The 20,000-nt window shown below is 43.9% G+C and overlaps 3 protein-coding genes across 4 annotated transcripts in view; 1 reads left to right on the top strand and 2 right to left on the bottom strand.

Annotated features, from left to right (window-relative positions):
- trappc6bl (trafficking protein particle complex subunit 6B, like) overlaps nt 1-3,607 on the top strand; it is a 7,666-nt gene extending 4,059 nt beyond the window's left edge. Inside the window, exon 7 of one of the 2 annotated variants that reach the window (XM_083637351.1) lies at nt 245-3,607. In XM_083637351.1, the coding sequence (XP_083493477.1) occupies nt 245-270 (26 nt within the window). In that variant the 3' untranslated portion in view covers nt 271-3,607. Of the gene's footprint in view, nt 1-233 lie in introns of both variants that reach the window. The other variant, XM_083637350.1, reaches the window with a different exon arrangement.
- The window catches only part of bloc1s3 (biogenesis of lysosomal organelles complex-1, subunit 3), a 95,875-nt gene that overhangs the window by 9,495 nt on the left and 66,380 nt on the right, over nt 1-20,000 (bottom strand). The gene's annotated exons all lie outside the window — the stretch shown is intronic.
- Nucleotides 10,228-19,915, bottom strand: LOC310776248 (mRNA decay activator protein ZFP36). Its single transcript, XM_083636454.1, has 2 exons — nt 19,787-19,915; nt 10,228-13,627 (listed from the first exon to the last, which is right to left on the bottom strand). The coding sequence occupies exons 1-2, from the start codon at nt 19,838-19,840 to the stop codon at nt 12,266-12,268; spliced, it is 1,416 nt and encodes a 471-aa protein (XP_083492580.1). The 5' UTR covers nt 19,841-19,915; the 3' UTR covers nt 10,228-12,265.

The following is a 20,000-nucleotide window of genomic DNA, read 5'->3' as shown; positions in this document are numbered from 1 at the left end:
GGTTTAATCAGAATAATAACGTTTCGGTCGTGAGACCTTCATCAGATTCTCTGGGAGAATGGTAAGAGAATCTGATGAAGGTCTCACGACCGAAACGTTATTATTCTGATTAAACCTTTTTTTGCATGTGGAGACAGTGTGAGGTAGCTAGTGATAAAAAAAAAGAAAAAAGTTTAACAAAAATGTTTCACTTCCTCAATTTGCCTCCTTCTCTGTCTTGTTTTCCATGCCAGGTAAATTCCAGGTAGTGATCCAGAAGTTGTGACCTGATCCTCTCTGCTGCCCTGATCCCAATGAACAGAACCCTGTAGACGTAGGGCTCGGCTACCCCCCAAGTTCTGGTCTTCCCACTGACCAATTCAACTACACAGAGAGAGAGAGAGAACCACCAGCCTGGTTTTCACTACTTATCAGCCAGGTACCCACTACAGGGCCAAACAGGGTTAGTCAGAACTTCCTCATAATTTCTCTTACTCAAAACACAAAACAATGTTTCCCATTCCTTTTGCATCTCATTTCCAACAGAGTAATTTGCCAAATGGGCTAAATGATGTTTAAACATGATGCCCTAGCCCTGGCCCTAGCCCTGAGTCTGACTGATCCCATTTGGCCCAGCTGTGAAAAAGTAGATGTTGACCATCAGTGGTTATGAACCAGACGATGTGAATGTAAATCTCAAGGTCCTTCAATGTTCTTTGCAATGTGTTACTTTCAGTTGTGCAATTTTGTGACAAAACCAACACGACTGAATGCTTACTAGGTCGTCTGCAAAGTGGAAAAGAATTATGACTTGAAACAGAATTACACGGCCGTCTCTGGGGTTGGACGTCACCACGGATTTGATATTTGCCTTTGAACCCAGTAAGATTCCATCCAAATGATATTTAGTGAGGATTCTGGGTCTGAAAATCACTACAGACATGGTGAAGTCCTTGGCACATCACACTCATAATTCAACACACACACACAACCCACAGAGAAGCTGTGCCCAACTCTTGGTGCTGTTTGATTTTTGGAGTTGGGGGTTTCCTTCGTTTTTCACTGATTTGAAAGTGAGAAGACCAGAAACTTGGCATCCTTCCTACATACAGTAGTGAGCATCACCCTGTTCCCCCTGTAGTGACATCACCTCCCAGAGACGCCCATTACAAATAGTTTACAGGTTATTATTTTTGTACACAAGAGTTTTATTTATTGTATTTTGTACAGCAATGATACGTATGTAGGTGTACAGAAAAGTAATTGCTGAGATCTTCTTAATATACGTACATGCATACATCAAGCTAGAAACTCTCACAAACTGTGCTAACACTGTATTTTATTTGTTATGGCTATTTCTTTGCGGAGTGGTTTCTCAACTTATTAGTCTCTTACCAAATGAGTCAGAGGCCTACTACATCTGGTGGGTCCGTACTTAGAGACAGTATGGTGTCAGGGAATAAGATAATTTTTCATTTTTTTGGTAGACATTTATTACTTGCGTCCTGGCATGCAAAAGCTTAAAAACTATGGGTTTACATCGATATTAGTCTGCAATATCCTGGTGTCTTATAGTGTGGAAATGTTTCATTTAGATTCTGATTTTTTCTTGTATGAGTGGGATCCATAGATTAGAGAGAAATTGAATTATCTAAACATCAAAACAAAACTTTTGTCAAGTGTGATCCCATTCCTTTGAATAGAAAGTCTGTAAAGCACATACATAAAAATAAATGAGCTGTGAGCAAATTCAGTTTAACTGAACTGCAGATCAAGGATGAGACAAGGACGACACAACACGACACGACACGACACGACACAACACAACGACACAACACAACACAACGACACAACACGACACAACACAACACAACGACACGACACAACACAACACAACACACTATTTAAAAATGAAAGGCAGTTAACTTGTATCCATGAAGCATGAAATCCTGACAAAAAGATCATATCCCTGATAAATGCCGTTGCCTCTTCCTGCCACTAGAGGGGGATGTACTGCTGTCCTTCGTGCCATGTCGGTCTACTTCCATGTTTGTCTACTTCATACCATATTATTGCCAAGTTGTATCTCCTTATCAGTTTCCTTCAAATCTCAACTGTCTCTTTTTGATGTGCTCTTGTTGTTTCTTGACTCTCAGGTGAGTGAAAACTGATTGACCCATAGTTGAAGAAACTAGGATGTATAGAACAAATTGGCACATTGTAGGGAACTAGTCCACTGGTTGATCTGTTTACATGTAAATTCAAGTGTATGGGAGAAGGTCAATTATTACTCTTATGTTTCAAATCTATATGGCAAACAATGGGAATGCATTTCATAATTTGAGCTAAGAGCAGCAGTGCCATCATCCCCCATCATCCCTGCTCAGATTGCCCTCTGGTTTTGATGTCTCCTTCATCATGTTGTGGATCCATATTGTGTTCTGTCTGCGTGGAGAGTAGTTTGAGATATTAGAGATATATTATTAGATATATTGAGATATACGTTTTGACATCCCAGCAGACAAACCTGTTATGTTATGAAATCAATCTTTACAGCTCAACCAGTCCTGCATCCCGATTGTTCTTTGAATGCAAAATATCACAGTTTAGAAAATGCATGTGGGACGGGCCCAAACAGAGATGGAACCATATAATTGTGTGTGGGGCTGCCACTGGGAAATGAATGTGATGAAAACACTGCTGTGCTGCGTGTAAATTCTACATGATACTGTTGTTCTAGTTTGGCCACAATTGCCACAGTTTTCTCATATGACCTTGCCATCTGCAATAATGTATTCCTCCATTTCACCGGTAAACGCCCAGTCACATGTCAGTACAAGTAAAAGACGTGGTGGTGAAAAGACTGGCTTTCACGGTAGAGAATTTATTGCACTCAGTCCTTAACGCTAACATCTGTTCCGATTGTTCACTGACATACTTACCAGCTGATCTATAAGAATTCAAGGCAATTCCAATCTGCAGCTGTCCTAATCGCCCCAAATAAGAGCCGTGTGTGCGTCTGTGTGTGTAGAGCTATATATGGTTTTCACTTTAGATTTGTAGAACTGCATCACAGTTGATTTGGCATGTTGTAAATCAAGACGTTCTGCACCCTGTGTTGAACGTTTTGATAGAGCTGACGTTAGGGCTGCAACTGACGGTTATTCTCATTATCGATTAATCCGTCGATTATTTTCTCGACTAATCGATTAGTCATTTGGTCTATAAAATGGTGAAAAAGGTCGATCACTTTTTCCAGAAAGCCCAAGATGACGTCCTCAAAATGTCTTCTTTTGTCCTGACCAACAGTCCAAAGATAATCAGAGTTATCTGTCATAGAAGACTAAAGAAAGCAGAAAATATTCACAGAAGCTGATTTTGAAGAGGATTTTAGTATTTTTTTCTTAAAGAATATTCTCAACAATTAATATTTTATTAATAATGTTATAAACATAGTTGGTGATTAATTTTCGGTCACTAATCAATTAATCAACTAACGGTTGCAGTTCTAGATGACATTATTAATTGTACCATCTGATGGAGTTGGAGTGTGGTGCTGACTCTATTTCTACTGTCTGCTGCAGTGAAATACCCCCCTGACTTTATTCCAATGACATATGTGACATTTACTTTACAGAATAAAGCTTTTTATATGCAAGTAATAATCACCTTGCACGTTTTGTTTTACTGCTGCGACCGCAGAATCATGACAGCCTCTGGTGGCGGCACACAGCATAGGCAAGGAAAAATATGTTTGGGACTCGGTCGGAGGCATGTGCCTCTTGGTGTGGATATTTGACTAGCCGACTGATGTTGACTCCCAAGCATACGTGCACACATGCTCCCTCGCTATCAGAGTTCAGAAGACGCAGGCAGGTATACGGAGTCTGGGAGAGTAGCTGCTTTGGCTCAGTTACTGTATATAAGAGACCACTATCTCTGTTGAGAAGCTCTTAGTTTTCATCCTCATGCACCCACACTCAAACAAAGCTATTTTCTTTTTAAATCTCACTCCAATAGCCACACAGCTGTACACTATAAACTACACTCGGCCACAAAGAAACTCTGCCATAAAGCGTCGCTGGCTGACATAAAGCAGCGGGGAGGAGCGGATTAAGAGGAGAATGACTTGGACTGGTAGCACTAGAACATTCTAAAACGTGGTCTCTTAAACTCTCTGGGTTGGGACTCGAAATGGGTTCCAGGCTTATATATATCTGGTGGGGCCCCACATGACAAGAGCACATAATATGAGCTAAGGAAAAGTTGAATACGATCCCTGGTCTGAGTGGGGCTCCTCCTCCACCTCTATTCTGCAGAGTGTGCTGAGACCTATAGGTGGCAGCAGCATGGGGGGGGGGGGACGTGGTTCTGTTTCTTAGAGCTTCTGTACAACTGGAAGAATGTGCTGAAAGAAAGAAGGAAGGAGGGATTAGAGGGGAAATCTGGGCGGGGGCGGAGGGGGGGGGGGCAGTGGGGAGGGGGCTATGGAGGTGGAGCGTGGGGGGGGCAGTATGGTGGAGGAGCGGGGGGGGGGCAGTGTGGAGGAGGAGGAGCGGGGGTGGGGGCAGTATGGTGGAGGAGGAGCAGCTGAGAATGAGAAGAGGAGGTAAGCAGGAAATGATGGAGAATAGAGAGGCTCTATGGGAGGTGAGAGGGGAAGGAGAGGTAGAGGGAAGAAAAGAGAACTCATTTGTTGGAGGGAGGGAGGGAGGGGGTATAGTCAGCGAGAAGAGAGGGGTGGGGGATAGAGAGAGGGAGAAAAAAGAAAGGAGTGAGGTTCTGGGTCGCCTCATGTAACCGTACCTCAAAGTCTTGCAAACAGTCAGACCACTGGACTGAGAGAAAAGCTGGGGGCGAGTCGAGGGGTAGTGAGAGAGAGGGGGAAGGTGTGTGTGTGTGTGTGCGTGTGTGTGTGTGTGCGTGTGCAACAGCTGTAGTGTGTAGCTCTACATGGCTCCACTCCCCTTCCTCCTCCTCTCCGCTGCATCACAATGCGAGCAGTGCGCTCAGATGGAGGAGTGCTGAATGGGGAGAGGGAGGAGAGGAGGAGGAGGAGGGGGGGAGTGCCAGAGCAGAAAGAGGAGGAGGTGGGTGGGTGGGTGGGTGGGTGTGAGAGTGAAACTAGCAGGGATAGCGGAACGCATCTGAACTTGGGGGGGCCGGGGGGCGTGTCGGGGGGGCGTCTCCCCCCCCCCTCGGCAGCGCCGAAGAAAATTTTATGTTTTTTGGACTTTTATCCATATTTAATTTTAAATTAACATTAGGATTATACTGTTGTGATGTCATTATTCAGTATCTTCTCCTTTTCTATTATTAGTATTAGTATTAATATTAAATACTGAGTATCTCATGAAAAACTATTAATATTGCATCTTTTGTGTTTAGCTCCGTCTCACAGCAGGCCCGGCTCCAGAACCAAATTACAGAGGGGGCCTGCCCCTAGCTTGGGGGGGCCAAGGGGGGTCCGGGGGGATTCTCCCCCGGAAGAAGATTTTGTACATTTTAAAGTAAAATTCGTCAAACTGGTGCATTTGAGAGCAAAAGGAAGAGGCTAAATCTATGAGGAACTACACACATCTCTAATGTGTTGTGACTTTACAAATAGGCCTAAACAATTAATATTAAATGTATTTACACATTGTGCACAAATTGCATTCATTGTGACAAATTTACAATAGTTAATTAATATCCAGCCAGAATCATTGCAAATGGAGGTTCAAAGTAACAGTTAGCAATAGCATTCAGTTAATCAATGCCTAATGACAGCCAGATTCCGTTTTAAACTTTAAAACAGAAAAACGGAAAAACGTTTTGAACACACAAAAAAAAAAAAAAAAATTGAATGGGGGGGCCAGTTTAGGGAATGGGGGGGCCCGGCCCGGTCAGGCCCCCCTCCAACGCCGGGCCTGTCTCACAGCATTGTAACATTGTAGTGCAGCAAGAAAGGAAAACTACTGTAAACATTTGAACCACATTTCTTGTTTAGAACCTATAGCTAGCAACATCGCCATCTCCTGAAAAACATTAATATTGCACCTTTCTTGTGGCTACATCACAGCATCTACTGAAAAACATTTATAGTGGATCTGACTTGTTTAGTTCACTTTAGATTCAAATCACATCTGAAAAACAACCAGTCGAGTGTAATAAGTAAATGAGGTTTAATTGTAAAAAAAAAAAAAAAAAAATCTAAAAAAAAAAAAAATTTTTTTTTTTTTTTTTTTTTTTGGGGAACTGAAAAGTACCCGGGCCGCGGCCCGGGTGGCCCGGGCGGTTCCGCGATCCCTGGAAACTAGCATTCATTCTCCCAAATGGATGATTCACTACAGTTCAGTAACACTGTCCAGTCCACACAGGCTCGCTCGCTCAAGCCTTTTGTGTGACTGGGAAGCTGATGGTCACTATTGATCTGGGCCAGCTTTCACCCAAAAGCAACTCACTTCACTTCAGACCAGTTCAATTCATCTGGAAGTTACTGGAGTGAAATCAACTGCCAAATTGAAGGAGCAACAGACTACCGTATATATACATATATATAGATGGCTGTATTCAGTTCCACCACAGGTCATGGTCCCTAGAGACGAGGTTTGTGTGTGTGTGTGTGTGTGTGTGTGTGTATGTATGTATGTATGTATATATATATACATATATATATATAATTCTGACAACATATATATATATATATAAAATTCTGACAACAGACTATATACCTACATACATACATACATACACACACACACACACACACACACATATAAAACAATGAGTTAATTGTTGAATTGATGGATGACTCCAGTGGGTCATGTACTTAGTGACAGTGTGTATATCATTTGAAGATAATCAGCTCCGTTGTAATTGACACTGATAATGTTGGTGAAAATTAGTATAGAGAAAAGCTACAGTTTGGTCCCATATAAAGGATATATAAAGGACAGTTGTGTAAAGGGCGCAAAACAGAGCCCACGTTTTGAATCAGTACATTTTCCCAAATGATTGTGAGCCGTTTTTAATTTATTTTGTTTATCTAGCATTTAAATTTACAATGCCCCCCCCCCCCCCTTTTTTTTGAAGGGGAGGGGGGGGGGGGGGGTAAAGTTATATTGCCACAAAAACAAAAACGTGCCCATGTGCTCTGACCTTCATGTAACTATCTGTTTCATTGGGCCCCAGGGAGACAGTGAGACACTTGTTATTCATGATTACACGCATCATTCAGTCATCATCAGTATCTGACTCCTCATCCTCCTGTCCTCTCTAATAAGAAGGCACAGGGTTGCTGCTCAGTCCAATCGTTTTCCCGTCCAGCTCCCTTTAAAATCTAAAGATAGGTTGATGCTTTTAGTCATTTCAGTAAACACAGAGGATACCACTCTCCTTCCAACTCTGTCCCCCCTCTTCTGAAACGCTCATCCTCTCAACACACACACACACACACACACACACACACACACACACACACACACACACACACACACACACACACACACAAACCTCATCTCTAGGGACCATATGTTGACCTGTGGTGGAACTGAATACAGCCATCTGCCTGTCTCTCCTCTGTCCCACAGGGCAAGAGTGTGGGAGAATGTTTATCAGACACAATACACCCCACACGCACACACACACACACACACACACTCGTACACACACACACACACGCACACGCACGCACACGCACGCACACACACACACACACACACACACACACACACACACACACACACACACACACACACAAACACACACACACACACACAGACAAGCACACACATGCCTTTAACCCTTTCCCAGCCACTAATCACTCCCAGGCAGCTAACCCATCCCATTTGAACAGTGACAACAAGATAATAAAGGGCTTGTGTGTGTGTGTGTGTGTGTGTGTGTGAGAGAGAGAGAGAGAGAGATTGAGATTCCTTGAGAGTCAACCATGAGTTTGCATCTTCAGTTCTGTCCGCCGCTGAATGTAGGTTCTAGAATCTAGATGTTTATATCTTTATTATTTTGTAATAAGCAGACTATATGTGTCCCTGAGGCCTGGTACCTCGATAAAGAAGCAGTTTCTGCACCAACTACAGTTGTAAATTGACTGGGGATGAATGTAATTGTGTAGTTTAATCTACTAATGAAGACCCACCCCCTGCCTCTAAAGGCTGAGCTGCACTCTGTAATTAGAAAACATCTAAGTGCTGCTCAGCTGCTGTGTGGAGTTATCCCACTGGGGGAGTGGACCAGGCATTTTGAAGGAGAGGAGGGGGACACAGTGTGTGTGTGTGTGTGTGTGTGTGTGTGGGTGTGTGTGTGTGTGTGTGTGGGGGGGGGGTGGGAATCAGTGGAGGGAGGGAGTGGCCAGGATTGGTCAGATTAAACCCCAAACAAAAGACTTATCTCCATATGGGAGATACACACTTCAGTGGCCAATGGAGTGAAGTGCAGCTTAGACCAAAACCTGACCAGGGTCCTTTGGTGTGACCCAGGCCAGGCATAACCAAACGATCCTCTCTCTAGTCCAATTCTACATAAACATCAAATGCACAGGGAGAGGCCCTCCTGCCCTCCAGTTCAGATTTAGAGACCTTTTACCTCTTACCTGAAAGAGCTCACCTGGTCAGCAGTACCATTTAACGCCACATGGTTTCCATTCCTGAGATCAATTCACTCTCCTCCTGCTTTAGTGTGACCGGATTATTTTCCAAGCTCATTTGGTTGACCATTGTGAGATGCCATACTAACTGCACTGAGAAGCAATTATTGGCACTGAGCTGTGGGCACAATTCTAAAGCTATAAGCCTCCATCTATTTGACTGATGTCATTGTTTTGCATCATTAACTGTATTACGTTGGCCTGAAAATAGGCGTGAAATTATCATTAGTGACTCAAAATGCACCCGTCACTCTCGTCAGCAGTGTACATTTTCAATCGCTGCTGATTTGCATAAACTGAATATAATCGAAATAATTGTGAACGAGTGCTTGAAAGGGTACGTATAAATACACGCCACAATATAGAACTCGCCATGTATTTAAAAGCAGATTTTCCCCTTGGAGTTGGAGGCTAGTCCTTAAAAAGCTTTCTGGTCCCTAGACGGTCCGCTTCTGTGTTGTCATCTGGGGGGAGTTTCATCACCACGGTCCTGATATTACTCACCGTACAATCATCAGTGTAGGAGTGTCCACTTCCAGACCAGACGAATTGATAGAAGTCTTCACATTTTGAAACAGAAACTAGACAGTGTTGCCCACAAGTCGTCTTAACATAACAGTCCTGGCCGGGGGAATCTGAGCTAGAATGAAAGTCAGTGATGACAGTTCACTGGTTTCCTGCTTACCTCCTCCCTTCCGGGCACCTGCGTTTGATACTATGCTACTGTGTCAGCATGTGGTGTATACTATGTAGTCAACGTGTTGCTGGGGGAAATTCCACACATCAAATGCATCCCAAGTCTGGCAGGAAATGGAGGAAAATGTAACTTTTACTACATGACTTCAGCACAGCTGTATCAGCAGTTTGATGCATTAGAACCTTGGGACTATTTTGACTTTAAGGAGGTGGAATCCATGGTGTCTAATGGTATGAACGCTGTTTTCAGTGAAGCTGAGCAGCAATTTCTTTTTTCAGGAACAGTTTTAAGTTGTGTTGTTTGAAGTGTTCACTATATTAAGCAGAAGTTATTTCTTGACTATCAACAAAAATGGGCGACTGACATCTGGCTCAAACCAAAGCTTAGAACATAGGCTACTGTATATCCAAATGAAAAACATGTATAAGTCCACAACCTTATGTTACATTACCCCTGGATAGATCCAGTAGATCTCCATGTGCCCAGTTGAGAACTGGTACCCTCCCTCTGGCAAGTGAGATGGGCGGGTTCAATTCTATTGCTGAGGAAGAGAGACTCTGTACTGTTATGTGTGAACTGGGTTGTCGAAGAGGAATTTCATTTTTTGTTTCTTTGTACGTTCTATGAGGAACCAAGACTGCTTTTGAGAAAATGCAAAATAAGAAGCCCGAATAGTTTTGGTCAGGAGATGATATTAAACGTTGGAATGGTTATTCAGAGAGGACATTCTGTGGTCCGTTTTATTGGGAGAGCTTGGAAACTGAGAGTGAGGAAGCGGTTTATTTGAATATATGACTTTGATTATTATTGCTTGTGCTGGAAGTGTCGCACGCTTTGCCCGCTCATTTGTAGCGTGCCTCGTGAGCAGCTGGGATTCAGAAAAAAAACAAAACCACAACAATCAGTATAAAAAAACAAAAAAACTTTATTCCCAGTACAAAAAAAAAAAAAGGCAAAAGAAAACCCAAATATATTAAACTTGATACAAACATTAACAACTCAACGTCCTCTATAAATACGTTAAAATAAATTAAAGAAATTAACTTACTAAAGACTATCACCTTTAACACTAAACGGGCCTCGGCTCAAAACGTGCCGACGAAAAAGGCCCTTTTTTTTTTAAATAGAGCAGTAACCGCCCACAGTGTCTTGTTCTCCTAAACAACTACTACTCTCAGAAACACACAAACATCGTTAAGTAACACTTCTTAAAAAATAATAACTATAAGGGCACATTACTTAACACTACGATACGCTGCATCGAGCTCGGTAAGGCAACAGACCCCACGAGGTCGACAAGGATGTGGATCAGGACACACATTCAGAGTCTACACAGAGAGAGAGAACAAGCATGAGAGCGAGAGAGATGGAATGCGTGTGTCCAGATGCGTGTCACAGAAACATGAATATTCATCATAACTTGAATGGCAGTGTTGTGCCTAAAGCGGCTGGCTGTGTGTGGAGACAGAGGGGGGGGGGACAAAACAATCACATTCCTGAGAATGTTTGTGAATAAGGTCAGCCAAGATGGATCTCGGCACCGAAAGGCTTTCAGGGAGTAAAAAGCAGGACTTAAAAGTAAGAATAAAAAATAAGAATGATTCATCTTGCTTTTACTAAACTTATAAACACGGCATTAAATAATGAAGCCCACCTGACTTTTCTCATATGAAACATTTCCAATAAGCCCCCCCCTACACACACAGACACATCAGTAAGGCACAGGGTATCAGTCACTTATGGAATATAGACAGTAGCTTAACCCATTGATACCTGATGCAGCATTTGTGTGTGTATCCCTTTAAGACGCGGGTCGCGGTCTTAAAGGGATACGCACACAAATGAGGGACATACACGCAAATGCTGCATCAGGTATCAATGGGTTAAGAGTAACACTTATGAACTTCGACCAGCATAATAAAAAAGAGCAGAACTCTTATTGCTAGCCTCCCTGGCTGAAAAAGATCCATGGCATCCCTGACGCCTCTCCGGAATAACCAGCAAAATCTGGGGTTCAACGCTGTAACATGACCTACTAAACAACAACAACCCTACAGGCACTAAGGTCGTTTAAAAGCTTAACATTCGGGTTCGAGGCCTGCGATCCGAGGCTCGTCGACTACACATCACCTTGATGAGGAAAAACCCATTTCACCGTCTTATAAAACAATACTGTGTCAAGTTGATGGAAAAGAGAACATTCCTAAACTTGATAAAGTCACGTTGGGTGTTTTTTGCCCCCCACCATAATCAAAAGGCTACGTGGGACAGATAACGTCTTTGGCTTGGTCACATTCTTCAGATCATTCATGAGAGATGTTGCTAAATTAATAATATAGTGTGGTTAGATTCAACTACAGGTGGCACCAAGGCCAATCACACCGTGATTACAATATCTTGCTCTGTTACAATATCTTGGTCGGTCGCAGCTTGCTTATTATGAGCGTACTATCTTTTGTCTCGACGATAGCACGTCTTGATCGAGGACAGCATCTTGTGAAACGCTCCCGGCCCTACTAGACTTTCTGTCTTGATATGTCAAAAGTCTACTGGACTATTTTCTTCCCCTGCTATTGCCAACGCACATTTGAGTTTTGGGCACCACTGCGGCATCCTGTACGCACACATGGCAGTGTGTGCCACAACCACACAACCTACAGGTGTGTCTCTATGGGCGTAAACCCCTCTCCTTTAAGAGTCGGGCAATAATACACAAGTCTTTGTTTCCTTTGACAACACAGTCAAGGTGTTTCTCCAAACTGTCAGTCCAGTGTGTGTGTGTGTGTGTGTGTGTGTGTGTGTGTGTGTGTGTGTGTGTGCGTTTATAAGGGACTGATCTATGAGCACTGTGTGTGCATGTCGTGTGTGTTTGTGTTGGTGTTGTGTGTGTGTTTGTGTTGGACTGGGGGTATCCAGGGTCAGTGTATCCGAGTCTGTTGTGTCCCCTACAGGTAGAAGCTAGCATCCTCGGGGACAGAGAGCTGACTGAAAACAGCCAGGCGCCTGCCGTTGGCGTCGGTGCCGCCGCCCGAATCCGAGCCGCTGAGCGAGCTGGCCGAGCTCCCTCCTCCTCCTCCGCCGCCGCCGCCGGCGTCCTGGTCCGGGTCCGACAGCGAGGTGCAGGACAGGGAGCGGGCGCCCAGGGGCCCCGCCAAGCCCCCGGGGGCACCGGGACTCTGCCTCAGGGAGGGCGAGCACTGACAGCAGCCCGAGTCGGGCGAGGGCAGGAACTGAAGCCGGGCGTCCCCCGCGGGGGAGGAGGAGGAGGTCTGGCCGGCCCCGGGGAGCTGGTACTGGTGGGCGCCGCCGCCGCCGGGGGAGGCTTGGAAGGCGGAGCCCATCTCCAGGAAGGCGTGAGTGAGGAGTTCTGTGATGTCGGCGCAGGAAGGAGGCGAGGCAGAGCGAGGAGCGCTGGCGTAGGCGAGGGGAGCGAGCGGAGGAGGAGGAGGAGCGGGTGCGAGGGCAGGCTGGGGAGGGGAGGGGAAGCCGGCGAAGCTGAAGCTCTGTCTGAGGAGGGGGGGCCTGCGGGGGTGGTAGGAGGAGGGGGGCTGGGGGGGGAAGCAGGGGGAGGGGGAGGAGGAGGAAGAGGAGCGGGAGGAGGAGGAAGACAGTCTCAGCTCTTCCTCCGCGTTGTGCATAAAGTGGCAACGGATCCCGTAGGGGCAGAAGCCGATGCTGTGGAACGTGCGGCAGGGCTCCGTTTTATACTTGGGGTGTCGGTTTAAATCCCGCAGCTCTTCGCCGCCGTGGGCGAACTGGCACTTGCCCCCGTATTTACAGATGCCGCTCTCGGCGAAGGAGCGGCACAGCTCAGTCTTATAGCGTGACGAGGAGGAGGAGGTGGAGGCCGAGGAGAAGAGGGAGGAGGTGGAGGAGGGCAGGGAAGAGCTACCGTTCAGCAGAGTGGGGCTGGTGTCGCCCGGGGAGTGACCGAGTTCAGTGCCGGGCCAGGACAGACCCGGCGGGGAGTGCCCGAGCGGGTCGGTGCCGGGCCAGGCCAGATCCGCAGCCCTGGCGCTGCCCGTGTCCACCATACTGAGAGACCGCTGTGCCGAGAAGCCGCGCTTTATCCATTGGGCGGGATCGGGGAGCTGGGGGGGCAGGGAGCTTTCTGACTGCTGCCCCCACTGGCCGGACGACAGGAACGCAGTGTCTGACGGTTCAGTCGGCAGGGAGGCCAGGGAGGAGAGAGAGAAGGAAAGTGACAGGTGGTTGCGTGGCTGACCGATGTAGCCCGGACTTCTCATTGGCAGATCGAGAGATGGGGGCGGTCCGTTCTGCTCCCTCAGGTCCAGGCTCAGTAGCTGCTGTAAGAGGCACAGAGACGACACAACGTTAGCCCCGTGGTACCCGAGTCACAACATGTACATAGAACTTTTTGGCGTTGTTAGAAATTTGTGTTTGACTTTCAACTACTGTACAGTTTCTACCAATTCACTGGCGATACTAACTGGATGACTGTTAGAGCTGGGTATTGGTTCAAATTTCAAGAATCGATTCGATTCCGATTCACAAGGTTGCGAATCGATTAATTTCGATTCGATTCGATTCGATTAATTTTCAATATTGATTTGGTTAGTGATACCAAAACGTGGTTTTTGAGCTGTACCCTGAATTACATGACTGTCCAGTTATGTAACACAGGGGTTTCCAACCAGCCAAGTAGATACATGGGGAAAAAAAGTTGCAGACCTGTTGTCAATTTTAATGGTTTTAGTTACACATATATTTACTCACCACGTGGTGACAAAGGGTAAATAACAGCCTTTTCATCTGTCAATAAAGACACTTTCACAATTATGCACAGTGATTTGATTTCAGCCTATATAATTTCTAAAAGTAGATATTAATGATCAAACATTTCCATTCATGTAGCCTACAGTATTTATGTTTTTGTTTCAACTACAAACATAATTAAACGTCAACTTGAAACTATGTTTCAACTACCACACACAGCACAATATTTTAGCCTGTTTAGTAAAAAAAAAAAAAAAACTTTTTTTTTTTTATTAAAAAAAAAAATCGATCTCTGGACATATGAATCGATAATCGAGGATTAAAATGAAAATCGATTAAAAATCGGAGAATCGATTTTTTTTTAACCCAGCCCTAATGACTGCACGGAGAGTGACGGAAAAGGTATTGTGTATCTTGGTTATGTATGGCAAATGGGCGAAACTCCCAAAAAGTTGGCCTATCCCGTTAAAAGCTAAATTATGCTACATTTTTGCTGTGGTTGGTAAGATTGTGTATTCTATCCATCAGTTTGGTAATGCCAACTGTCTGTTACTGTATACACAGTAACATTTTGCAGATGCAAGTTCTCCCTGGTAAAGCTGTCACTAGGGATGTCCCGATCAGGTTTTTTTGCCCCCAAGTCCGAGTCCGAGTCCTTTGATTTGAGAATCTGCCGATACCGAGTCCCGATCCGATACTTTTATAATACATTTAAAAAATGAAGAGCGAAGAAAATTATCCAGGATGTCCCTTATTTTTATTATATTTTAACATGTAACACTTATCATGCACAACTGTGCATGCAAGTAGTGCAGTGTATTGTAAACTGAGCACTAGTTATGAGGTAGCTTGAACATTCTCAAGTCAGAACAGAAAAATTATTCTTCACATTAGAACTAGTGCAACATTAGAACTTAGTGCAACATCACAGACTCAATAGTCTAGTGTTAAAACAAACAGCAGCTTAACTTAAAATGCCAGTCAGGCATTAAAATAAAAAATAAATAAATAAAAATATCAAATAAAACAAATGAGCCAATATTCAAGCAGTGCAGTGTATTGTAAACTGAGCACTTAAAGCTTAAAGATTTTCAAGTCAGAATAGAAAAAATATTCTTCACATTAGAACTAGTGCAACATTAGAACTTAGTGCAATATCAGTGTGTGTCTGTGACGCTGCGCTGGGAAAGCAGGCCCTCGTGCACGACAAGTTGTAATGTGTGCGCTACACAGCCCACACTCTGTACTCCCATATCCAGCATGGCTTTCTTCATATTTGCAGCGTTATCGCGCAAAATGATATGGACTCGGTTCTTGTCTATTCCCCAGTTGTTCAGCATCCTCTCCATCGCCTGCTGGATGCGCTCTGCTGTGTGGGATCCACGAAATTCCTGTGCATGCAAAGTCGCACGGCTTAAAACAAAACTGGAGTTGATCCATTGCGCAGTGAGGCTTAGAAGGGCCATGAAAACACAGACGAACTCCAAATATCTGTGGTAAACGCGACATCAGGCACGTCTTTCAATAGGACAAGCAGCTTGTCGCTTATCTTTTTCTGGAGCGCTGGCAGAGCCTTTTCAGTGATATAGTGTCGAGAGGGCATGTCGTATCGTGGTTCCATGTAGGCTACTCCATAAGCATGATAAAACCCGGGTCGTCTACCAGAGAGAGTGGCTGGTCACTCATTGCTATCATCTCGGCTATCTTTTCTGTGATCTTTTTCGCCTTTTCACTGTCGTTCTCGTCGTTCACTTTGAAATATTTCCACACAGCAGACATGATAGCGGCAGCGCGGCTCAGCTTCAAAACAAACTGGCGTGCTCTCTGCGCATGCGGTGCGGTGTTTTTGTGAGGCTGTCTGGCTGAGTGTCGTTTGACACAGACAAGGTCTGACTCTGTAAACGGTGGTAGTAATACTAATTTTATTCTAATTTATTTTGAATCACCAATAGCCCATATATAAAAAATCTGATAAAAATAATGACTCGGACATATGATCGGGTCATAATGTCCGAGTCCGGATCGAGTCTGCAGTCACGTGATCGGCCCCGATTTCCGATCACGTGATCGGATCGGGACAACCCTAGCTGTCACTAACTGTTGTATGGAAGTAGGGGTGCACCGATCACGTTTTTTGCCACCGATTGCCGATCACCTATGAGAAATATCTGCCCAACCGATCATCGACCGATCACCGATTACCGATCACAGATATATATATATATATATATATATATATATATATATATATATATATATATATATATTTTGTAAGCAGCTATAGCAGTCTATTATAGAACAGTTTCCATTTTACATATAGGCCTACATTTCATCCATCAAATTGAAAGTGCAGCACATTTTCTTTTTTTTCTACATCAATATTTTATATTTTGTAGGCTAAAGGAAACCGCCTACATGATTTTTTGTGTGTGAGATAATTGGAGCACAAGACTGTGTTGAACTAAATGGCTAGTAGTAGTCCAGTTCCCTCAGTTCAGTTTATAAAAGAACAAAAATCACTCCACTTCGGGATTTCCATGTTACCAGTTCAATGCAGTTCAGTTCACTCAACAAAAATACTCCCATTTTCCGGGATTTCCCTGTTACGCAAGAAAAATAACTTCGACCCAAGTTAACTATTTTATCGATTAAGCTAAAGCGGCTAAAGCTGACCGGAGCTATTAACGTTAGGAGGATACACGCAAATATGGATCAAACACGGACTTAACAGCATGCAAATGCCTCGGTAGGCGGGAGGACTGGAGGTAACTTCTCTCTGCTGAGTCTGCTCTAATCACCAGCTGATGTGTGTGATTCAAAGATGCAAGGGGTGTGTTGACAGTCTGGTGTGGTGTGTGGAGGTGAGTACACTGACGAAAGCAAAGCGTGTCTTTGCAACACAATGATATAAACGTTAGAGCACAATATGAAAGTTAAACGATAGACATTGAAGACATGAAAATGGGCTGCCTCATGTTTCTCACGTGCAGCATGATCGCATGCAATCGGCGACAATAAAGAAATATCTGCAGCAGCAGATCACATATTTGAGGTCAAAATCGGCCGATACAGATTGCGTGCCGATCGATCGGTGCACCCCTATATGGAAGTGACTGAATGTGTGTGAGTGTGAAGGACTGCATGCATGGGTGATGGTATGAATTTTTTTTTAAACAGAAGTTGGATTTTTTTTAGATGTTTATGTGATTATTGTTGTCTTGTGTATGTAGGGCTGGACAATATGGTTGAAATAAATATCACGATAATCACAAAGATTTGTTCTGCCTCGATATGCATCGCGATATGGCTCAGGCTCGCTATGCAAACATCTCATCAAATCCAGTTGAACTGAATGGTCATGTTGTTAGGTGTGATGTCAAACAAAATAGAAATACACAAATAATATTCCTTAAAAAAAAAATCATACTTCAAGTGAGTAAAAATTATTTGCTTGTTATCATCAATTTAGAGAGCAGAATTTTGTGTCACGACAAAGACGATGGGATTTCAAGCAAGACGAGCCAAATTCAACAACTCACTTCCTGTAATTTTGTCACATGGGTTTTGCCCGTGGCTTTCCACAGATATGGCCAATTAGGAGGTTTTCAGCAGGTCTGAGTCTATTGGAGTCAATGGAAAAAGTCAATGTGATCTCAGATTATGACTTATTATTACTAATAATGATGATTATTTCACCCCATATTCATTAAAGTAAATAGTTCGACCATTCTCCGAAGCCACATCTTCTGAATATTCGGACACTAAAATGGCATTTTTCAGACAAACGGATCAGGAGAAAATTAAACTTGTTCAAGACCTGTCGTCTGACATCTCAGCAACACTCACGAGATTTGGCAACAGGAACTCATGTTAGCAGGGAGCGATTAGCTAAAACTACATGTGAGGTTCGTTGATGTAGTAACTAAATCTGTGGCTAGAAAACATTTTTTTAATGGAATATCTTAGTTTCAACTATACTGAGCTAACAAGGGTCAGCTTTGTGTTTATATGTGTGGTTTGTGTGGAGATTGGGAACTCACGATCTCTATTTCAAGTTAGCTTGATACTGTAGGTCAGCACTAACCCAGCATCACCAGGCACAGTCCTCTCACAACACTTCAGAGGAGAGGTGACCACGTGACCATTTGGGAGACTTGCTGCTACCACTTGTTAGAAATGGTGGAGCCTGCGGTGACCCATCGATAGTAATATAATATCTAATGGTCACGATATCCCAAAATCACCATATCATTGCGATATGATTCCACTGAAATAAGATAAATGCTAATATTGAATTATCGATCAAAGACTAATTTCCTGTCAGGGACTATAATGTAGGTGTCATATACACAGCTTGAAGACAAAAAGATGAAATAACAATAACAATAATAAATGCAGGTAGTAGCCTAAATGTATGTTAATAAGTTCTAGTATGTGTCGTTCAAAACTGTGCTTTAGAGTATCCAGAGAATGGTTGCCAAAGTTCAAGTTTGCAGCCTTATATGAGGGATCAGTCAAGCAGCATTTTGGTAAACACACCGCGTTTCGGGGGGAAAACAGCAATGGGACCCTATGAAGCCAGCCTTGAGTGCTCACTCTAGCCCCAGCTGTGCTGTGTACATTCTAAAAACAGACAGTTCACACATCTATATCACGACATGCACATCAAACTCTTGGAGCTACTTGCTGCTCTCACTCAGAATGTCAAAATAAATGATAAGCAATGTCATGTATAGTTTTTGAGATATTAACGTTTGTTTGGCACAGCTCATACTAGTTAACTGCTGCGGGCTTCCGCATTTTGGAGGGATTTGTTGTTGTTGTGACGTCAGGCTGATTCATCCTATACTGTGTAGGCTCTGATCAATTAATTTGGCTGATGCATGCCAGTGGGAGAATGCTGTGGAGATAACAGCTTAACGTTAGAGGGATTGCAGGGTGCTTTCTTCACTCAAACAGCCGAATTTTGATCCAACTCAGCAGCTGCATATTTCCCCAACTTGCATCAAAATTAAATCGCCCTGTTAAACCGACCAGAGCATGTTTTGAATCAGCAACAGTGAGAAAACTGAAATACTATTCTGACAGTGAGCTGTTAATAATATGCACAACGAAAACCACTTCAAATCACTATGAATTAACGTTACTGTGCCAATAAATGTAGTCGCCATTTACGTTATGTTCAGTTAAGAGTTAACTGCATCCATCGTTGTGTCAACTCATCTTGACAAGTGCAATTCGTGATTTTTGGGACACTCGGAGCATAAGTTAGTACAGTAACGTAGTTTAGCGAACGACGGAGTTGCATTCGGTTATTTTTTAGTTAACGATGTCTATCGTTACGTTTATTAACATTTTCTAATATTGTAGTCTGGTAGCGAAAGTCCTTTAGCGGTTAGTAAACTTTGTTGGGCCCAAGTTGGGACAAATCACAACACCGTGGCACGATGCATTATCCACTTTTTTTTTACACCGTTAGCTTCAATTCAGTCTCAATTAGATCACATAAAAGGTTCAAGACGTCGATGAAGTTATGGATGCAGAAGTTATATTAACTCGAGACAGAAACGCCAACACACTAAAACGTTAAATACGTCACGGAGAGTAGTAGTGTGATCAAGCTGCAACAAAGTTAGCTAGCGGGAGCTAAAGTTAAGCTAACGACAACCCCGCTGCGTCAGCCAACTTTCACTCTCTCCGTCCAGCAGCTTTGTGGGTGAGACGATTACCTTGCACATCATCTCCTCCAGGTCGGAGAACTGGCTGAGCGGGTAAGAGGGCATTTTGTTGCGTTTTCCAAAGCTTGTTGGTGTCGTGATCCCGTGGCTGCCCCCCGCACTGCTGCTGGATGTGGGCAGCTCGCTGGCATGGGTTGATCACAAGTTTCCAGTTGTGGTGGTGTGGTGCGGTGCGGTGCTGCTGCTAACAAGCCCGACACAGTTC

This window comes from Poromitra crassiceps, assembly GCF_964638095.1.
Source record: "Poromitra crassiceps genome assembly, chromosome: 5".
In the NCBI taxonomy this organism is placed as follows: domain Eukaryota; kingdom Metazoa; phylum Chordata; class Actinopteri; order Beryciformes; family Melamphaidae; genus Poromitra; species Poromitra crassiceps.
The sequence above is the reverse complement of the archived record's forward strand: the minus strand, read 5'-3'. Positions and strand labels throughout refer to the sequence as shown.

What these genes read in the sequence shown, in the direction of transcription:
- LOC310776248 (XM_083636454.1), bottom strand. Translation starts at nt 19,840, where the DNA reads ATGCCCTCTTACCCGCTCAGCCAGTTCTCCGACCTGGAGGAGATGATG. An exon ending in TGGAGGAGATGATGTGCAAG is followed by an intron (nt 13,628 to 19,786) that starts GTAATCGTCTCA and finishes TGCCTCTTACAG; the next exon opens with CAGCTACTGAGCCTGGACCT.